At 53.0% G+C, this 19057-nt stretch overlaps 3 protein-coding genes across 3 annotated transcripts; 1 reads left to right on the top strand and 2 right to left on the bottom strand.

The window, feature by feature from the left end:
- Positions 1 to 2629: 2629 nt before the first annotated feature.
- On the bottom strand, positions 2630 to 6871 carry LOC309679549 (fibrinogen-like protein 1-like protein; the record flags this gene model as incomplete). The annotated part of the gene is made up of 4 exons (XM_082492897.1): positions 2630 to 3258; positions 4019 to 4081; positions 5066 to 5194; positions 6778 to 6871. The coding sequence occupies 4 exons, from the start codon at positions 6869 to 6871 to the stop codon at positions 2630 to 2632; spliced, it is 915 nt and encodes a 304-aa protein (XP_082349023.1).
- A 3140-nt stretch (positions 6872 to 10011) lies between these two features.
- On the top strand, positions 10012 to 11923 carry LOC309679550 (fibrinogen-like protein 1-like protein; the record flags this gene model as incomplete). Its single annotated transcript, XM_082492898.1, has 3 exons — positions 10012 to 10080; positions 10558 to 10834; positions 11289 to 11923. The coding sequence occupies 3 exons, from the start codon at positions 10012 to 10014 to the stop codon at positions 11921 to 11923; spliced, it is 981 nt and encodes a 326-aa protein (XP_082349024.1).
- A 1973-nt stretch (positions 11924 to 13896) lies between these two features.
- LOC309679551 (fibrinogen-like protein 1-like protein) lies at positions 13897 to 17904 on the bottom strand (the record flags this gene model as incomplete). Its single annotated transcript, XM_082492899.1, has 3 exons — positions 13897 to 14525; positions 14682 to 14990; positions 17901 to 17904. 3 exons carry the CDS (start codon positions 17902 to 17904, stop codon positions 13897 to 13899), a joined length of 942 nt encoding a protein of 313 aa, XP_082349025.1.
- Positions 17905 to 19057: the final 1153 nt, after the last annotated feature.

Consider the following 19057-nt stretch of genomic DNA (forward strand, 5'->3'; position numbering starts at 1 on the left):
CTGTTACTTGTCAGAACATGTCGACTCCCACCTCTCTACACCCTCCTTTCAGGTAGTTGTGGAGAGCGATAAGGTCTCCCCTCAGCCTCCTTTTCTCCAGGCTGAACACCCCCAGTTCCCTCAGATGCTCCTCATAAGGCATGTGCTCCAGACCCCTCACCAGTTTCGTTGCCCTTGAGTTTGTAGGAAAAGCTGGTTAGGCATAACACTCTTTAGGGATAACAAGAGGACATGGTACAAAAGAGACTTTTCTGCATCTAGCTAAGGAGACCCACTGCGAGGATGGGATGCCCGGTGGTATCCTCCCTCCCACAGTGGAAGGGGAAGGTGTTGATGGGGAGACAGTGTGGGTGGGTGCTGCTGCCTCTTTGCTGCCTTCCACCATATGAGGGGTGCACGGCGGGTACATCGGCTCCTGGAGGGGTGGGCATTAGTGGAGGGTCACTTTAATCACACGTCTCCAATTCTATCTTAAGGCGGGAGAGTTAGCCAAACAAAGATTTCTAAATGCAACGAGGAATTCCCAAGTTTGTCAGCTGAGAACATTTTATTTAAGTTATTCTCTCCTACGCTGAGTATAGTCTTCGTTCTGAGCCGGCAGCTGCCTCCTCTTGCCTGTCACGCACCCCATGACTCACGGCAAAGCGGGCCTGAACAGGAGGTGGTAGGAGGCAGGGAGAGAAATGCCTCTGTAAAAGGCAGACACGCAGAGTCCGTAAAACCATAGTGTAAAAAAAATCCCCCCACAAGCATAACAAGATAATAAAAGATTTGTTTTCACCAGTTTTTATTTGCTAGCCTATCTTTCTCCATTTATGAGGAAGGCAGCTCTCACCTCACTGAGCCAAAGGCACTCTAAAATTCACATACCTTTGTAGGCATTTTTAGCACATTGATACCACAGAGGCTGGAAGCTGAAATGGACGGTATCTGCTGATGTGCTTCTTCCCTCAAAGAAGGGAACACATCGATCCTTTTAAGAAAAATGTAAAGGCATGTTTTTTGTGGGAAATGTTGTTTTGCATTGGTGGGTCGATGGTCAATGACGGAATTGGTGTGTCCTTAGGCTTGTCCCTGGTAGAGATGATATATCTTGGAGACTTCTGCATTTTCTGAGCTGTAATGTTGAGTCCTGACATAACTCAAGGCAAACGTTGGTCTGATCACTTACCTGCTGATACTGAGCCCTTCCTCTGCTCCCTCACTTTGCTCAGACCTGAATCCCTCCTTCACAAACGAGACTGACCTCTCACGCACAGTCTTAAAGTCCCTAAGGACGTAAAATATCTCACATATACCACCGTTCCTGGGACATGTTAGTTATACATGAACTGTGCTAGCCCTGCAGCCTTTCTTTGTTAAGCCTGCAGTCTTTAGTGTGCTTCAGCTTTTGGGAAGCCCGGGCAGTGTTTTGGGTGTGCTGTTAGAAAGTCCAGGCACAGGACCGAGGGGTGGTGCAGATGTTTTTGAGGGCAGGCTGCTTCCCTTGCTCGCCCTGGGCTTGAGGGCTTCCAGGTCACACCCTCCTGCCAGGGGAACATTAGGGCATGGATGGACTCATCCTGCTTCCCCTCTCTGCAGGTGGTGGCTGTGGAAGTCACCCTGTGGTAAGCAACAGGAGTGCTGGCAGTGGCCACCTGCAAACCACCACACTGGCTGGTACAGCGGCAAAATACCCCACCTGTGAGGAGCAGTCCCGCAGATGCCGGAGGGATGGACTACAGGAGATGGGAGGTCTTTCCACACAGAAATTTTACTGCACTTTGAAATCTCTTTTCAGTTTCAAAATAGCAAAGGCAGGGTGGTGCCTTCCCTCCGTGCTGCCATCTCTTGGAAGTCATTGTGGCCCTGGCTCCGGAGATGAACTCCCCACGGCGCTTAGGGGTGCGAATTGCATGGACAGCAAAACCTAAAACTCACTGTTGCTGAGAAAAGTGAAAACCTTTTGATATTTCCTAAGTTTGCACAAAACTACTGTGTGCAAAGGCAGAAGCCTGCATGCGCTATTTTAAGTTATATTTATGCATTGGTTGTGCCCTGCAGTCCCCAACGTCTGTCCTACAGGAAAGCTGAGCTTCAGTGGTGGAAACCTTCTAACACATTAACCTCTGTGAGCAATTCAGAGATTTGAAATAGACTTTTACAACTGAGACAGTTTTTTGAATACAGGTTTATTTGAATATTTAACAACTATTAAGCCTGAAATGTAGAAGGTACAGAGTGGGAATTTGACTGTGCACATTCATATCTTGAGGAAGATCCTCAGCAAGTGAAAATTAGGTAGTTCGCCTGAAGTTAAGGATGTAAATTAACTTACACAGCCATATAGATCCACTGGTATTTGGCCGTTTCACATATTATCTGAAGCACACTACAGATCTGGAAACTCCAGATTTTGCAAGAGACTGTCCTGAACAAAAGGATAAAGGCACAGTTGAGGAGTAGAGGGAATCTACAGGAGGGAGAAGAAGTGGAAGATGCTGTCTTTTCTTCAGTAGCTAGGGTATGACCAACCTCAGCAAAGACCCCATGGGACACTAGGTTTGGCCATTACATGTTTTGCCTTTTTCCATCTCTTTGGAGAGCCAGAATTAGCCTCAGGTCGGACAGAAAAGAAATGAAAATGCAACTAGCAGTAGGAAGCTGGTTTGATGAGGATGGCAGAAGCTTTGCAGTTCCTGTTGCACAGGCTGCCCCACGTTATGGCCCCCTTCACGTTCAGCTGTACAGAATAACACGCCGAGTACCACCACCCGCCCCCGTAGCTGGAGGCACAGTTCCCACTGTGAGTGTCCAGATCCCGATCTTTTGCGGAGAACTTCATGTTGTCGTGCACAGAGGAAGCACTGTTTGTGGCCATGGAGTCCCCTGCCAACCCCGAGTATGTTCCCAGCCTCAGCCGGTAGCCGTTGGACTCATCTTCCAGGCTGAAGAGGTTGTAGTCTGCAAACTTGGTGTTGTTTGCAGCATCCCAGATGACAAACCTGACCTGGTAGACCTTCTGCCTGGAGATCTGATGGATGTACTCAGTGCCCAGCCAGTACTCGGTGTGCACGTTCCCAAAGCCATACTTGTAGGTGCTCCAGGACTCGGCCCAGGTGATCTCCGTGCTCTGACGGTTCCTCTGGAGGACCGTCCAGCTCCCATCTGTCCCATTCATTTCGCAGTACACCACGATGGGGTGCAGTCCTGTGGGCTGGATGACGTAGATGCCGCTGGGGCTGCCAGTGGAGACCTCGCTGCAGTCCTTGGGCAAATCTGGGGCAGGAGAGAACATGGAGAACCAACAGACACAGCAACACCCCAGTCTGCTTGTCTTGGCCCTGCGAGAGGGATTTCTAGAAATGGGCAGGTGTGGGATTTTGCCAGGGTAGTAAAATGTCTACCGCTGTACTTCCTACTTTAAGTGTAAAAGCAGAAACCTTTGTAAGGGAAATACAGTGATTAAGAGAATATGCATATGTTTTGAAGGTATAAGCATAGAATTTGCCTCTCCTTCTGGCTCAGCCTCTGTTTTCCTCAGACTTTCCCAGTGTTCAGATGTTTATCCTCCCTCATAATGATACAAGCTTGGCTTGGTGAGGGCTCTTATTACATAGTTAGGCAGAAGCTTAACTGAGTGTGTGAGCTGTTCCTGCAGCTCCGGGATCCACTGCATCCCTGGGGTCAGGAAGGAGAAATCCTCAATCCCTTGGCATTGGACCCCGCGGCCAGCTGCATAACCTCGGTAAGCATTGCTTGGGAGGGCAGAGCTGCACAGCGGAGAAGAGGACTTGTGGCCCAGAAGTAATGGTTGCAAAGTCCTTTGGGATCTTGTCCGGCATGGTTCAGTGTGCAGCTATCACTAGTAACGAGTGATGTCTGAGTGGCCTTGGCACATGCTGTGGAGGAGCACGTGGAGGAGGAGGGTGAGGAGGAGCTGAGGCGGGTGATCCCCAGGTTTATTGCCCACCCACTGCTGTTGGATCCTCCTTGCCTACACCTCTCCCTGTTCCCTGCGGGGTGGTGGGGCACTTACTGCTCTGCGCTGTGCGCTGAGGGTCACTGGCTCTGTTCTGCCGCATGTTCTCTCCCTCTTCATCTGCATTGGGAAAAACAGAAAGAGTGAGACGAGCAGCCCTGTGCCACAGCCCAGAGGGAACTCCAGCCTCCACGGGCTGTTATTCCCAGCACTAAGTTTTTTGTAGGGAACTTCAACAATTCCATTTTTCTGCCTATATGGTATTTTTTTTGGTTGTAAACTCTTTAAAGGGATAAGATACTAGGAAGGGTAACACTGCAGCCATTGCGCAGGTGCCTATTTGGTCGACTCAGCGTTATGGCTTTACCGAGTTGCATGGAGTGGACTGCATGTCCGAGTAGCAGCGATGAGTACCAGGAGATGCTGCTAGAGAAGAAGGATTGAGAAGAAACCAGATTGCGTGGTTCAGACCAAGATTAAACCCTTGAGTGATGGTGCTGTAAATCTGCATTGCTTCTCGGTGGTGGCTAAAGGGATTTCTGTGTTCATTCAGTTCATAAAGAGCTTCAGAAACTGTCAGAGAGGAAAAGGAGCTCAAAGCATGTAGGATAGCAATGCTCTCTTTAAAGAGAAATCACAACACTCATCCTCATAAGATAGCGTTACCCAAGAGCCTCCAGTGGCGTGACCTCTCTCAGTGACGTGATGAGTTTATTACATCATTTAATCACATGCAAGCTTCAGAAAGCATTTTGGCTGGTCACTTATACAAAACTTCTGTAAAGTTTCAGGGCTACAGATGGACTACAGATAGCAAGAGAAAAAGGTCTTCCTTTGAATATCTAGAGCTCTCTAGATAAAGCTGCCATGTACGGACTTGCCAATAACAAAGAAGGTTGAACTACCAAATCCTATGATGTTTGGTTAAGATCTGAAATTGGGGGGAGATTGGATCAGGCTCCTTTTAATTCTGAGTGAGACTGCCCGTCTTCAACAGTATTTTCCACAACTCCCTCTCTGTGCAGGAAGGAGAGGGCACCTGAGGTTTAGATGAACAGAGTTTAGGGATGTAAGAGAGAAAACACATAGCAGGATGGAGCTCACCTGAAGGGAGATTAGTGATGTCATCTAAACTTGCTTTTAACCTTTCCAGGTTTTCAATCTCCAGAGCAAGAAGAGGGGCTAGCAGGGCCAGCACGGAGGCGAAGAACAGAAGATTGGAGTGATGACCGGCTGGAGAAAGAAGACACATGGTGAATCTGGAAATGCAAACCCTCTGAAAGAGAATTGGCTAACTAAATTCAGCAGAAGTTAAGACGAACTTACAGAGTAGAACAAATCCACATTAATTATGTTTTTTCTTTATTGAGCAGCAGAAGTATAAAGAACAATTTCCAAAAATAAGCATTCTACAAAGACATACATCCCCGGAGAGACACAATTTTGCTCAGGCTTTGATTGCAACCTACAAGTTTAAAATTACAGCTTCCAAAAGCTGGGGCCATCCTCTTTGGCTGTGGTCTGGGCTAAGGCAAAGGGCTCTGGCCCCCAGAATGGAGATGTGAAGCCAGCATCGGTGTGTGTGCCTTGAGAACAACATCTCCTAGTAATACAAGAGGGCACACTGATTTGTAGGTACTGCTGTCACCTGAAGACTGTCGGGAGCTACTACAGCAGACATAAACAAGGCACGGAGACCTGAGATTTTGGAAAGAAAGGTGCTGTTGTAGACACCACGCTGGTGGTACCCTGAGAGTCAGTGGCTTCACCTGCAGTTGTCCCAGAGGTACCCCCTCCCACCAGGGGACCGTGCAGAGGCTGGAGGCTGCCCACTGCCCAAGACCACCAGGAGAGCACCCTGCAGGGAGCCAGCAGTGTTGACCCAGCATCAGACCCCTGCTATGTGTCACAAATGGGGCATCTGCAGGGACATGCTGAAGGTCAGTGCATCCCAGTTAACATCTGAGCCAGGGCACTCCGCTTTAAAGGATGGTTTCTACCAGCGCCTGAAAACCTGAGCAATCAGACTCCTTTGGACCATACCAGACCAGGACATTCCCCAATAGTTTGTTCATGGCCGGCTCCATAGATTTGTGTCTACAGCTTGCCCACCCAGCTTCAGTACCCTGAAGGACTTATGAGGATGATGGGTCATTAATGCATTAATTAGCTTCCACTCCTTTTTTTTTGCACCTTGGGCTCTGGCACAAATATAAGTTAAATAAATGTTGTCTTTACAACACCACCCAGAGCAGGAGGGTTTTGCTTGTGGTCAGGAATGGAAAAGAGAGAGTGAGGAGCAGGAGGGTCCCAGAGTCCGCGGTGGGTACAGCAGGAATAGGGTCGTCCCACTGTCCCGAGGCCAAAAATGGTCGGTGGGAAAAGCAGAGATGCCGTGAGGGCGGCAGAAGCCCAGAGGCAGGCAGAGGAGGCAGGGACGCCCTGCCACGCACAGCGGTGGAGTCCTCAGCGTGGTCCCCTCCCATCCCCGACACTCACCCATGCCGTCTCTGCGGGGACCCTGCGGAGCGGGAAGCGGAGCGGGTTTGGCCTGGCGGCAGGGCGACCAACCCTGCCCTTATATAGGGCTTGGTGGGTGAGGTGGGGCCGGCTGACCCAAACCACAACACTCATCCTCTGGTTGTCATCAGGGCTGGAGATTTATGGTTTGTTTGCATTCATGCACCAGCTGTTGCGCTTCTGCGATAAGACGTCCTTACCAAACCTCAGCAAACAGCATCCGATGTTCACACAAAATTCCACCGAGATGACAAATGCTCCTGATAAGGATTTTTCTTGAGGTTGTTATTACTTACGGGATTTGATGCCAAACCCTGTGGTGACATCTGTGAGCTGGGCCATGCTGGAGATGTCCGTTAGACAGCCGTTAGTGTCTACCAACCCTAGCATGGTGCATCACCTAAGAGGGGGCCATGCTCTCTGACACTGCACCCTGGTTCCCATGCACGCCAGGGTAGCAAAGAGGCCTCGTCCCCAGCCCTGACCCCCCCACGGCAATGCAACCGCCTGTCTTGGTGTTGGCCTCCAGCTGTGAACTGGTCCCATGGGGCAGCCACTCATGGGCAGCTGCTGTTGCCCCAGTGCTGGTGTGGGGCAGGTCCTGCAGCCCTCCCAAGGGGTGCAGCGCTGGTGCTGGAGCCAAGGGTCTGCTGGAGGGTTTAGCTCTGACTCCACAGCTCTGGGTAACCTGGGGAACAGCCCTCATCACAGAGCTGGTTGCAGACTCAATTAACGAGGCGGCTGTGGGTTAAGTGGAATAAATGCGTAATGGACATTGAGCACTCCAGTCTGAAGCCAGCCTTGCAAATGGCACGGGAATGGGAGGGGAGTGCTAAGAAGGGCAGTGGCACAGTCCAGCGATGCTGGCTGATAGCTCAGTGACACAGATATAGGACCGTGGTGAGGTATTTATTGATGGTTTGACACCAGCAGGCACTAAGCCACCGTAGCATGTCCCTGTGCCGGCTCCAGGATGCTCTGTGGCACTGCTGGGGACCCGCATGGGCTGTGCGCCGCAAGACTGGTGCTGGCTGCTTGGCCCCACACTGTCTTCATCCCCAGATCCCTCATCTTCAGGTAGCATTGCCATCTCTGCTGTCCTCCGGGAGACCAGCAGGTGGTGGTGAAGGTCCCAGTGCCAGCGTACCCTGCCACCATGCCAGCGCCTTGCTGTGCCCTGCCTGGCCCCTGATCTAGGTTCCTCCAAGACGAAAGGACTCTAAATTCAGTACATCAAGGAGGACGTTTTTCACCAAGGGACTCACCTTCCCCTGCACTACACCAGCCCCTCGTAAAATTACCAGCTCCAAAATCACACATGTATTCACAGAAAAAAAGGATTCTTGCCAACTCCATGTTGCAATAACAGCTGTCATGCTGTTGGACAGCAACGAATATCTTAGACCTGATCCAGGTCTTAGACTTTTACTGCTGCTCAGCAGTTTCCTTTTAATGAAGCACCTTTCTTTTTACAAGAGCTTCCCAAAGTCCCTTGATAGATAACCTGGGGCTGTAACATTTGTCTTGGATACGTTTCTGGCAGCAAAATTTCAAAAAGACAAAAAGGATCTTCCCATTCCTTTGAGCCAGGAGCAGGACTGGCTCCCCAACACTCACCAGGGCACCAAGGGTTGGCACCAAAGCCAGTCAGCCACTGCGTGTGACCCCGGTGAGCATTGGGGTGGGCCCTGCCACCCTCACTCGATAGCTGTAAAAAGGTCCCTGCAGCAGGGAACCCATGGCAAGCTCTCCTTGTGCTGCTGGCCCTTGGAGGTGTGGGGATGAGGGCACAGGCAGCCTTGGAGCAGTTACCCCAGCCGAGGCTTTGAATCATAGAAACACAGAACAGTTTTGGGTGGAAGGGACCTTTAAAGGCCATCTAGTCCAACCCCCTTGCCATATGCAGGGACACCTTCCACCAGACCAGGTTGCTCAGAGCCCTGTCCAACCAGGCCTTGAACACCTCCAGGGATGGGGCATCTTACCATCTCCCTGGGCAACCTGGGCCAGGGTCTCACCACTCTCATTGTACAACATTTCTTCTTTGTATCTAGTCTGAATGTCCCCTCTTTTAGTTTAAAGCCATGACCCCTTGTCCTATCACAACAGGTGCTGCTAAAATGTCTGTCCCCATCTTTCTTATAAGCCCCATTTAAATACTGAAGGAGCTTTAAGGTCTCCCCAGAGCCTCCTCCTCTCCAGGTTGAACAACCCCAACTCTCTCAGCCTGTCCTCACAGCAGAGGGGCTCCAGCCCTCGCAGCATTTCTGTGGCCCTAAATGCAGAGGTGGTGAGTGGGAGAAAAGGCAGAGGAGAGGCCTGAACCTCCCATGCAGATGGGGACAGCCATCTGCCCCCTCTCTCCTCCCCTGCCCTCACTCAGTGGGACCTGTTGCCAATGGAAGCTCCACCTTCTAGAAGACAGAGTGTACTGCAGCCAGCCAAAGACCCACCGCTAGTGACACAGGAGTACAAACTGCCCAGCAGGGCTGCCGCAACGTGGGTCCGGCGGAGTCAGCCACCAGGTGACGGGTGAGGAACTGCTGGTGCACTGTAGGAAAAGAGGGATTGAAAGAAGAGGGGAACAAGGAGGAGACTGCAACTCAGTCCTGAGGGTTTGTCGAAACACCCTGTGGTAAAGCATGAAACAAGATAAACCTCCCCTGACAGATGTGGTCCCAACAGCTGTAGCTGCTGCTTGATGCGCTGGCCACGAGTGTATTTAAGATGCTCTCCCAGACAGTGCGCAGCCTGGACCATGCCGGGGCGATGCCCACCTCACATACAGTGGGGAAGAGCAGGAGGTCAGCAGAGCCTTCCTGAGCCTGTTTCTTCTCACCAAGACATATGGGCCAAGGAAGGGCGGTGTAGGGGAAGGGGTACTGCTTAGACACCCCTCAGCCTATTTTTGCTCAGAGCTGCCACAAGCGTCTAGGGGTCAGGGATGGCCCCTAGGAAAGGCTGCTGCCTTCAGCCCTCAGCTTCTACTGATCGAGGGCAAAAAAGGCATCAGTGTTGGCAGCCCAGCTCTGGGGCTGACTGCTTGGCAGCTCTCTGCAGGGAAGGAGGCCGAGACAGACCTCCAGCCATCGCAGAAGTGTCGGGACACGCTGGGAGCTTGTAACTGTTGACAAACCACTGCCCATAGGTATTACCCTCTTTGATCTCTGGATGATACAAGCCTCCACTGTGCTCTTGGTGTTCACACTTCTTCCCTTCTGTTTGCCTTTCCCCTCTCCTTCAGTTCCTTTATTGCCCTGCAGCAGTTGGTAGATCTCCAAAAAGACTTAACTTCTGGGCAGGTCCAGTATATTGCAGTTGATAAACGTCCCACAGCTGGGAGGTTTGGAGTACTTTATTTTTTCTCAGAAAGGAAACCTTAGGGCCTCTTTGTGTAATCTTGAGCAAAGAGAAGCCACCAGATGGGCACACAATTATTATCTTTGTCCATGCAAAGCGGGGAGCTGAGATCTTCACACGGAGGAGGGGTGTATAGGGAGAGCCCCAGGTATAAAGGGACAGAGGCCGGCATGGAGTTGAGAGCTGCGGGACTGACTGCTCAGGCTCCCAGCGTCTGCTCAGCAGCACTGCAGCGATGGGTGAGTTCTCCTCTTCCTCACAGCTCCTTTTCTGTATCATTCGCAGCTCCAGGGGATGCAAGTAGAAAACCAAGCTAAGTGACAGCAGTGGGAGACCGTGGGGGTGGGAGCTGATGAGAATGTCCAGTGCCCGTCCCACTCCTCCTCTTTCCACCCAGCCGTTTCTTTCTAGCTCGCTGCTGCTGCTGCTGGGTTGTCTCCCGCATCCCTGTGGACTGCATTCTCTGCACCTGCAGCACCAGGTTTTATACACCACACTCAGCTGCAGGGCTTTGAAGTATTTTCGCCGAATGTCCTTAACACAGACTTACTTCTTTCCATAAAAATACCCTTTTGCCTGTAGAAAAAAAAAAAAGCCCAAACCACATTTAGGAGAAACATGAGAAAATGTGACTGCAGGTTGCTGTCTGGTGCAGCAGGGAAAAGGCTGATCAGGAGGGTGACAAAGCCATTTCTCACCTTGCTTCACCCCTGCAGGGGCAGAGCCTGCACCGAAGCTACAGCTCCCACCACCCCGGGGGCCCCCTGCTTCTGCCTGTGCCCCGTGGCTCTGCCTCCCCTGGTGTGGGCTTCCTGGGGGCCACTGGCAGGGGAAGAGGGGGCTGCCCCGGGATCCTGACTGGATGGGCACTTTCCTTCCCAGGGCTCCAGGCTAGGACACGCCAGCTCCAGAGGGACCTTGTCCTCCTGCCTGCTGTGGTGGGGATGCTTCTCCTCTGTGTGAGCCCAGCGTGTGTGGCCAGCTACCAGGATGGTGAGTAGGTCGGACGGGGCTCTGAGCAACCTGCTCTTGTTGAAGATGTCCCCGCTCACTGCAGGGCGGTTGGACCAGATGACCTTTAAAGGTCCCTTCCAACCCAAACTGTTCTATGATTCTATGAGTATGGGTGCCAGGGGGTCAGCGGACGAGCTGCCAGGTTTGGGTACATCCCTGAGCATGGCCAGGCTCCGAGGTTCTGGGTGCAAGTGTCTCCATGACAGCAGCCACAGAGAGACAGCAGGTCTCTGCATTCAAACCTCAGCTGCAAAGCAGGGCAATTCTTCCCTCTCATCACCAGTGGATAAGAGGTGTTGACAGTATGTTCCACTGGTTATGGAGTGCCCAGTGAGATCCAGCATCGGCAGCATCAGTACTCCCACCCCACAATAACCTGCCAGTACACCCTCCAGTACAGTTCCCTCATGTCTTGCTTGATCTGCTGCTGCAGGGTTCCTCGCAGACTGCAGCCACCTTTCCAGCAGCAGCCCCAGCGGGGTGTACGTCATCCAGCCGGCAGGGTCACCCCCACTGGTGGTGTGGTGTGACATGGACACCGAAGGTAAGGGCTGGACTGTTGTCCAGAGAAACTCTTACACCACCGAAATCACATGGAAGGAGTCCTGGACCACCTACAAGTACGGCTTCGGGGACGTGCGGGGTGATCACTGGCTGGGCACCGAGTACCTGCACCTGCTGACGCAGCAGGGCACCTACAAGGTCCGCTTCGTCGTGCGGAATAATGTCAATGTCACCCATTACGCCGAGTATGACATCTTCAGTGTGGAGAGCGAGGCTAGTGGGTACCCGCTGAGGCTGGGTCGGTTCCTGGGCAGTGGGGATGACTACCTGACCAGCTACCACTCCAGGTACGGGGGCATCCACGACAACATGAAGTTCAGCACAGCCGACAGGGACCAGGACCAGCACAGCGGGAACTGCGCCAACAGCTACGGGGGCTGGTGGTATGACAAGTGCCAAAATGTCCTGCTCAATGGCAAGAGCTACATCTTCTGGCCAGGAACCTGCCCAAGGGGTGACTGCACATCCTCCCTCATCCTGGTCAAACCCACAGACGTGTGCTGACCATGCTGCTGCATCGCCCAGCCTCCCGGGAGTCTGTGGGAGTGCCACCATCCCCAGCTCAGTGCCCTGTTCCCGTGCCTGCCAACAGCCCTGGGCCAGCCCCGGTGCACGTCCCGCGCTGCCCACAGCTCCCGCGCCCCCACCAGATGAACCACAGCAGCTCCGGGGCTCAGGAGCAATCGCCCCCAGCCCCAGGCCTGCTGGCAGCTTCACCCAGTGCTGCGGTGCCGGCCAGCACTGGGACGCAGGCACTGGTTTGGGGTGGGTGCGCCCACGCCTGTCCTGGGGAGGGGGAGACAGTGCAAGTTCCCTTCCCTGTGCAATCGGTGTATCCCTGCTTTGCTCAGGCCCTGATCCCTCCCCGGGCCCCATACGCCCCACAGCTCTGCTACCCATGGCGGGAGAAATCAGCTGCAATAAACCCTGGAGCCAGACCGTGCTGCCTTGTGTCCGCCTGCCGCCGCGACACTGCACACACATACACACACATGGGAAGAGTTGGGGTCCCAGGGTGGTGGAGGATGCGGGGGGACACTGTGTTCATGGGGGGGTCCCATGTGCTGCATCCCCTGTCGGAGACTCACTCTTTCCTTGCTCTGCTCCATGCCATGGCTGGAAGAGCTGGAGCCCCATCCCCATCCTGCAGCAAGGGCTGGGGGGGTCAGGGTGCCTCTGAGGGGCATCAAGTCACCAGAAGGGGGGTTGATGCCATGGGGGATCCATCCCTGGGGCAGTCAATTACTTACAGAGCGGTTTGGGTTGGAAAAGACCTTTAAAGGCCATTTAGTCTAACCCCTCTGCCATAAGCAGGGACATCTTCAACCAGATCAGGTTTCTGAGAGCCCCATCCCCATTCCCCAGGGTCCCTCAGCAGCCCAGGGCTGTGTGCTGGGGGGTGATGCTTCAATGCTCCAGGGGATTGGGGAGCCCCATGGTGAGCAGGGCAGCCCCACAGCCCTCAGCCTGGGCTCCCTGCAGCGGGGCCCAGCGGCCACGGGGCTCCCGGGGGCGGCAGGGCCTTGCATCATGGCCAGTGCTTCCCCACCCTGGAGCGGGTGACGTTGGGTGGCCGGGACACGCCAGGACCATGCTGGCCATGGGTGACCCACACCTGTGTTTTGGCCAGAGGCCAGGGAGCACCAGGGGCTTGGGGACGGTACCTCCTCCCCAGTGAGACGGACCTCTGTTCCCACAACCACCCGTGGCGATGGCGTGAGGGTGCTGCGGTGGGACTGTGCCGGGACAGGCACTGGGAGCACTGGGCACTACAGGAGCACTGGGCGATGCTCTGTGCATTGATATTTTCCTTTCAACCCCACAGATTTTTTTTTCTTAAGAAAACTGCCCCAGCACGGCTGCTCACTCCATATCGGCCTGTACAAACGCGCTGGAGATATGGCGACGGTATTTGCAGGTTGTAATTTGTGTGTAAACCCGTGTGTTGTTTTAGACATGGGATTTTACCAGAGGTTTTATCAAATCCTGAACTGCAAGCCACGATGGGAGAAAACACCTCTCCAGGTGTAGGTGTCAAGGACACATCTCCAGAAAGTGGGGCTAATTCAATTTTACGAGAAAATAAAGAATATCCTTCCATCACCCCAGCTAACGAGGGGGTGACAGAAACCTTGAACAGAAAGGGACTGATTATTTATACAGCTAAGAATAAGGACATTTTCCCGTGATGCTCGTCCAGGCATTGTGTTTCTAAAGCACATTTTATTATCCAGAGCAGGTATGTTTCCGAAGTACAGGGCTTGCAATGTTTTAGCCTGATTATAATGCAATCAAAATAAGAACAAAGGGGAAGAACCCAGCAAGGCAAGCAGAGGAGCTCTGCAAAAGAGGTGAAAGAGAATCTCTTGGGAGTCCCGGGTGTGCCCCGCCACCAGCCGCTCCGCTCCCCCCCAGCAAAGGGGCCCGGCAGGACACTGCTCTGGCCACAAGCAGGGCAGACAGACGGCAACAGAGCCCTAGCAGTAGGTAATGGGTTTGATGAGGATGGCAGAAGCTTTGCAGTTCCTGTTGCACAGGCTGCCCCACGTTATGGCCCCCTTCACGTTCAGCTGTACAGAATAACACGCCGAGTACCACCACCCGCCCCCGTAGCTGGAGGCACAGTTCCCACTGGAAGTGTCCAGATCCTGATCTTTTGTGGAGAACTTCATGTTGTCGTGCACAGCACTGGGACTTTTTGAGGCCATGGCATCCTCCGCTGTCCCCGAGTACGTTCCCAGCCTCAGCCGGTAGCCGTTGGACTCATCTTCCACACTGAAGAGGCTGTAGTCTGCAAACTTGGTGTTGTTTGCAGCATCCCAGATGACAAACCTGACCTGGTAGACCTTCTGCCTGGAGATCTGATGGATGTACTCGGTGCCCAGCCAGTAGTCAGTGTGCACGTTCCCAAAGCCGTACTTGTAGGTGCTCCAGGACTCGGCCCAGGTGATCTCCGTGCTCTGATGGTTCCTCTGGATGACCGTCCAGCCCCCGTCTGTCACATTCATTTCGCAGTACACCACGATGGGGTGCAGTCCTGTGGGCTGGATGACGTAGACACCACTGGGGTTGCCAGAGGGGATCTCGCTGCAGTCCTTGGGCCAACCTGGGGCAGGAGAGAGGGTGATTTAATAAGATCTTGTGCAACAAGATAGAAGTGAATGCCATAGTCCTGCTGTTGCTGGTTCTGCAAGACAAGACCAAGATGTTAACGAGACCTGGATTGCCTGAGGAGCACAGATCATGCAAATGCCATCCTCACCTGAGCACACAACGCCTGCGTCCTCGTTGTGCCCGCAGTTGTGCTCTCCCCAAGCCCGCAGTGAGCACTCAGTGAGGAGTGCCTCCTCCCCGTTGCAGTTAACATCATCCAGCCAGATAGTCCCAGATCCTCTCCCGAAATACGCACTGCCTGGCGCTGATACTGCCTCTCCGCAGCCAAGCTGCCTACACACCACAGAGGCATCTCTCATGTCCCAGCTGTCGTCACACACTGTTCCCCACTCATTGCGGTACCAAACCTCCACCCGTCCGGAGCACTGGTTGGAGCCATTCACCAGCCGGAGCTGACCTGCAACATGGAAAAGAACAGTAGAGAGGAGATTTGGAAATGGCAGGGGATGACACCAAAAACAGCTGGAGCCCAGATCAGGAGGTACTCTCTGGCTCAAGAAGTATAGTTCATGCAGGTAAGATACTGGGCCTTTACACCTCTGACAATACTCCTGGCTGGGAAAGGAGCCTTTTTCTTCTGAAGCCTCCATTTCCAACTATTTTTGGTGTTTTGTTGCCCCAGAGACTGGGCACAGGTTTACCATGTGTTCCTTCAGCCAAGTGGACATCAGCTATCCTCTCCCACCACTGTAGGAGCTGTGTTTCACCATCCTGGGACCGTAAGTCCCTGGGAGCAAGGCTGAGGGTGAGACAGGGAGTGGTGCAGTCTGCTGAAGTACCCTCAGACAAGGGTATTTCACAGGAGAAAACCACTTCTCTAGTTCTTAGCCATGGGACAAGCAAAACAGCCAGGGATGCTGGTGGCAGGAGATCCCTTCCTTTCTTCTGCATCCTTCCCACTGGCTGTCCCTACTGTCCTCCCGCAGGGCAGGGGATGTGTGGGGAGGGACAGCCTTGGCTGTGGGAGTGGATCAGAGCAAACCCTCTGGACTTCTCCACACCTACACATGAGCAGAAAGGCCCGTGACTGCAAGGTCCCATGTCCACACCCACCAGACGTTTGAGGAAGGTCAGGTGACTCGTACTGGGGCATGTATCTCTCTTGAGGGATGGTGGGGCTCTGCTGAGAGCTTGGGGGGTTGGAAGATGCCCTCCCTGACAGCCTGCTCTGGGGTGGTCCTAGTTGTGTCCTGCTGGCAGAGATGGAGACCTTCCATGTACCTACCGTTCACTAACAAGTTCCAAGCAGACACAGTGTTATTCAAGACAGATTGATTGAAGAGGGACGATCCTTGGATGGTCGCAGTGAGATGTGGGACAGGCAGGGACAACACACAGGCAAGGAGCAGGAGAGGAGTGCACTGAGCAGCTGGGGGAGGAAGGGACAAGATGAGAATCAAACCGAACAAAACGTGCAATGGGGAACCAGCTGCAGTGAGGTGAAACAGCTGCAATTCACCCCAAACCTGCGAGGACGGTGTGGGGTTGCCTTTCTGAAATAAACCTTGTAGCCAGACTCCTTGTCCCCAGGCTTGGTGCCAGAGCCTAAAGTGCCCGGGAAATTCGGGGAGCAAAGTCAAGGGATCACAAGAGAGTCCTTTGCAGATCAGAAGAAAATTGACCAAAGTGTTAATCTTTAAGCACAAACTTTAACAAAAACCTTTCGGAATATTTTCTGCCCCTCCAGCTCACTAAACAGCTAGATGGTATTTCTTCAGACTTTCCACTAGACTCTGGAAAATCCAAAGAAAAAAAACAACAAGTTGTGATCAAATAAAAATAATAATGTTATTCAACTTAATTATAATAATAGTTATCCCAAGATTAAAATCTGAACATTCATTTAAAGATGGTATCACAGCTGAACCTCTGGGGGTTACAGCAGTGTTGGATTGTGAAACATCTGACTTTTTGGACACCTCACAACAACGGACCTTTGATAGCAATTGGAAACCTACGCTTTTCATACACCAGTAAATTCAATCTGACATTTTTAACACATTTACACTTAGATTTATGACTCCACTGGGCTGGAACTAAAGCGCAGTTACAGTCTGATAGACATGAACCCGTCCTTTCCCCTGAACCTGTCCCTGCTCTGCTGGGATAAAGGGGTACCCCGAGGAGATGAGTTGCTGCAATGTTTTTCTTTGTTCAATGTCTTCTTTGCCCCCACTGACCCATTCACATGGGGAAAGGCCACTCTGACCTTCCCTCTGCGGGTTTTTGCCCTCCTGCTCCTGAGCACAGCCCTGGGTAGACCCTGTTTGCAGAGACCTGCCCTTGCATTGCCTGGACCCTCAGCCTCGCTGGAGCTCTCCCCGCTGCGCTCACAGTGATGCGAGGTGGAGACAGCCCCGGTCCCTCCATCCCCAGCGGCGCAGTGACCAGGTCTGCAGGATGGCCAGCAGGTCTGCACCCCTCAGGTATGACCCAGCGCTGGTCTGACCCTCCTCTGTTCCCTGTTCCCTGGGACAAGGCAGCATGCAGGTTCCCTCTCCCCTGACCTGACCCCTCCTGAGCTCTCCTCTGCCATGACGTGGCCCAAAGAGCTGCGCTGAGGGCAGACCCAGAGACTTGCGTGTCATAGAATCATAGAATGGTTTGGGTTGGATAGGACCTTAAAGATCATCCAGTCCCACCCCCTGCCCTGGACAGGGACACCTCCCCCCAGCCCAGGTTGCTCCAAGCCCCGTCCAACCTGGCCTTGAACCCCTCCAGGGATGGGGCAGCCACAGCTTCTCGGGGCAACTTGTTCCAGTGCCTCACTACCCTCACAGTCAAGAATTTCTTCCTTATATCTAGTATAAATCTTCCCTCTTTTAGTTTAAAGCCATTACCCCTTGTCCTATCACAACAGAGCCTGTTAAAAAGTCTGTCCCCATCTTTCCTGTAGCCCCTTTAGGGACTGGAAGGGGCGCTAGGGTCTCCCAGGAGCCTTCTTTTCTCCAGGCTGAACACCCCCAACTGTCTAAGCCTCTCCTCACAGCAGAGGTGCTCCAGCCCTTGGATCATCTTTGTGGCCTCCTCTGGATCTGCTCCAGCAGGTCCATGTCCTTTTTTTGCTGGGGGCTCCGTCCCTCTCAAATCTTCTCCCTTGCCCTGGGAGGAGCAGCATGGACCTTGAGTCTGCCGCTGCTTTCTGCCCTGTGTCATGTCCTGCCTCTGTGGTAAGTCCTCCATCCCTGGGAGCAAAGGGGTGGCACTGCCGGGGTGGAGGCTCTCAACATCCCCTCCACCAGCACTGCTTCTGGGGGTCCACGGGCCGGGAAACCCACCCTGCCCTGCTCCCCATGCTCACACTCACCCATGCCGACTCCACGGGGACACTTGGGGTGTTCAGAAAGTTACTGTAGATATGCTTTGAGTCACAAGATTTATAGCTGTGCCGTGCCAGGGGAGGAGAGCAGCTGACAATGCTGCTGATGGTCCTTTCCCATTCTCGTCTTGGGGCGTGTTAATGAGCTGCTGGTAATAGGGCTGTAACCTCAGTGGACATTTCCCCGCATCAGGGATGTTCATCTGCTCTGATAAGAGCCCTTATCAGGACCTGAGCAAATACAGCTCAGGAGCGGCAAAGGCATCCAGGCACTTCCCATGTGTCAAGCAGGACTTTTCCTGGATATGCCACTAACAGGTGTTGGGAGACATTTGCTGAGCTCCCTCCTGTCAGGGCACAACCCTGGAGACACAGCCCCACTCATCACCCAGCTGAGCAGGGTCCAGGGTCCCTCCTGTCAGATCCCTGCTGAGGTGGACAGGAGCTGGATGGAGCAAACCAGCACCATGGAAGACAGGGATGTTCCTGTTTTCTTCTGGAGCAAACACATGGCATGGCTCAACAGCAGTCATAGGCATGAAGCAGAACCAAGCAACGGTGGCAACTGTCCAGCTTGTCATGTCTGGGGCTCATGCCAGGAATGGAGCTCAAGGGACTGGACCAGTCGAAACATGAGACTATTTCTGTCTGAGTCTCAGATGAAAGCAGGGACATCTGGTGCTGGGAAAATCTTCCACCTCGTCCAACTCAGAGTGCAGAAATTGTGGGGTCCACAGAATGTCCTCTGCACTGGGCAGCCGCGTGCCACCAGCCATCACCATGAGAGGCCCCTGCTATCTACAGTATAACTTACTATGACAAATGACACTTCTTGCCCAAGCAAGCTTTGAGCTATGGTTGCAAAACAATACTCAAAAAAAACCCTTTTCCAAAGTCTCACATTTGAAAAATGACTGAATAATACCAGCAGCTGCAAAATGTCACCTACTGAGAGAGCAAGAGTTTCAGAAGAGATGGGGCTTTCCCCAGCAAGGCTGAGATGAATATGAAGGTGAAACGCAAGTTGTATAGCTCACATGGGGAAGTCCAGGTTACCCCAAAACACTTCCAGAGTTACTCTTGGCACTAACTTGCAGCTCAGTCATTGGAGCAGAGCAAACAGGGAGATAACCAGGATTTCCAAA

This window comes from Vanellus vanellus (assembly GCF_965231255.1).
Source record: "Vanellus vanellus genome assembly, chromosome: 19".
Lineage (NCBI taxonomy): Eukaryota > Metazoa > Chordata > Aves > Charadriiformes > Charadriidae > Vanellus > Vanellus vanellus.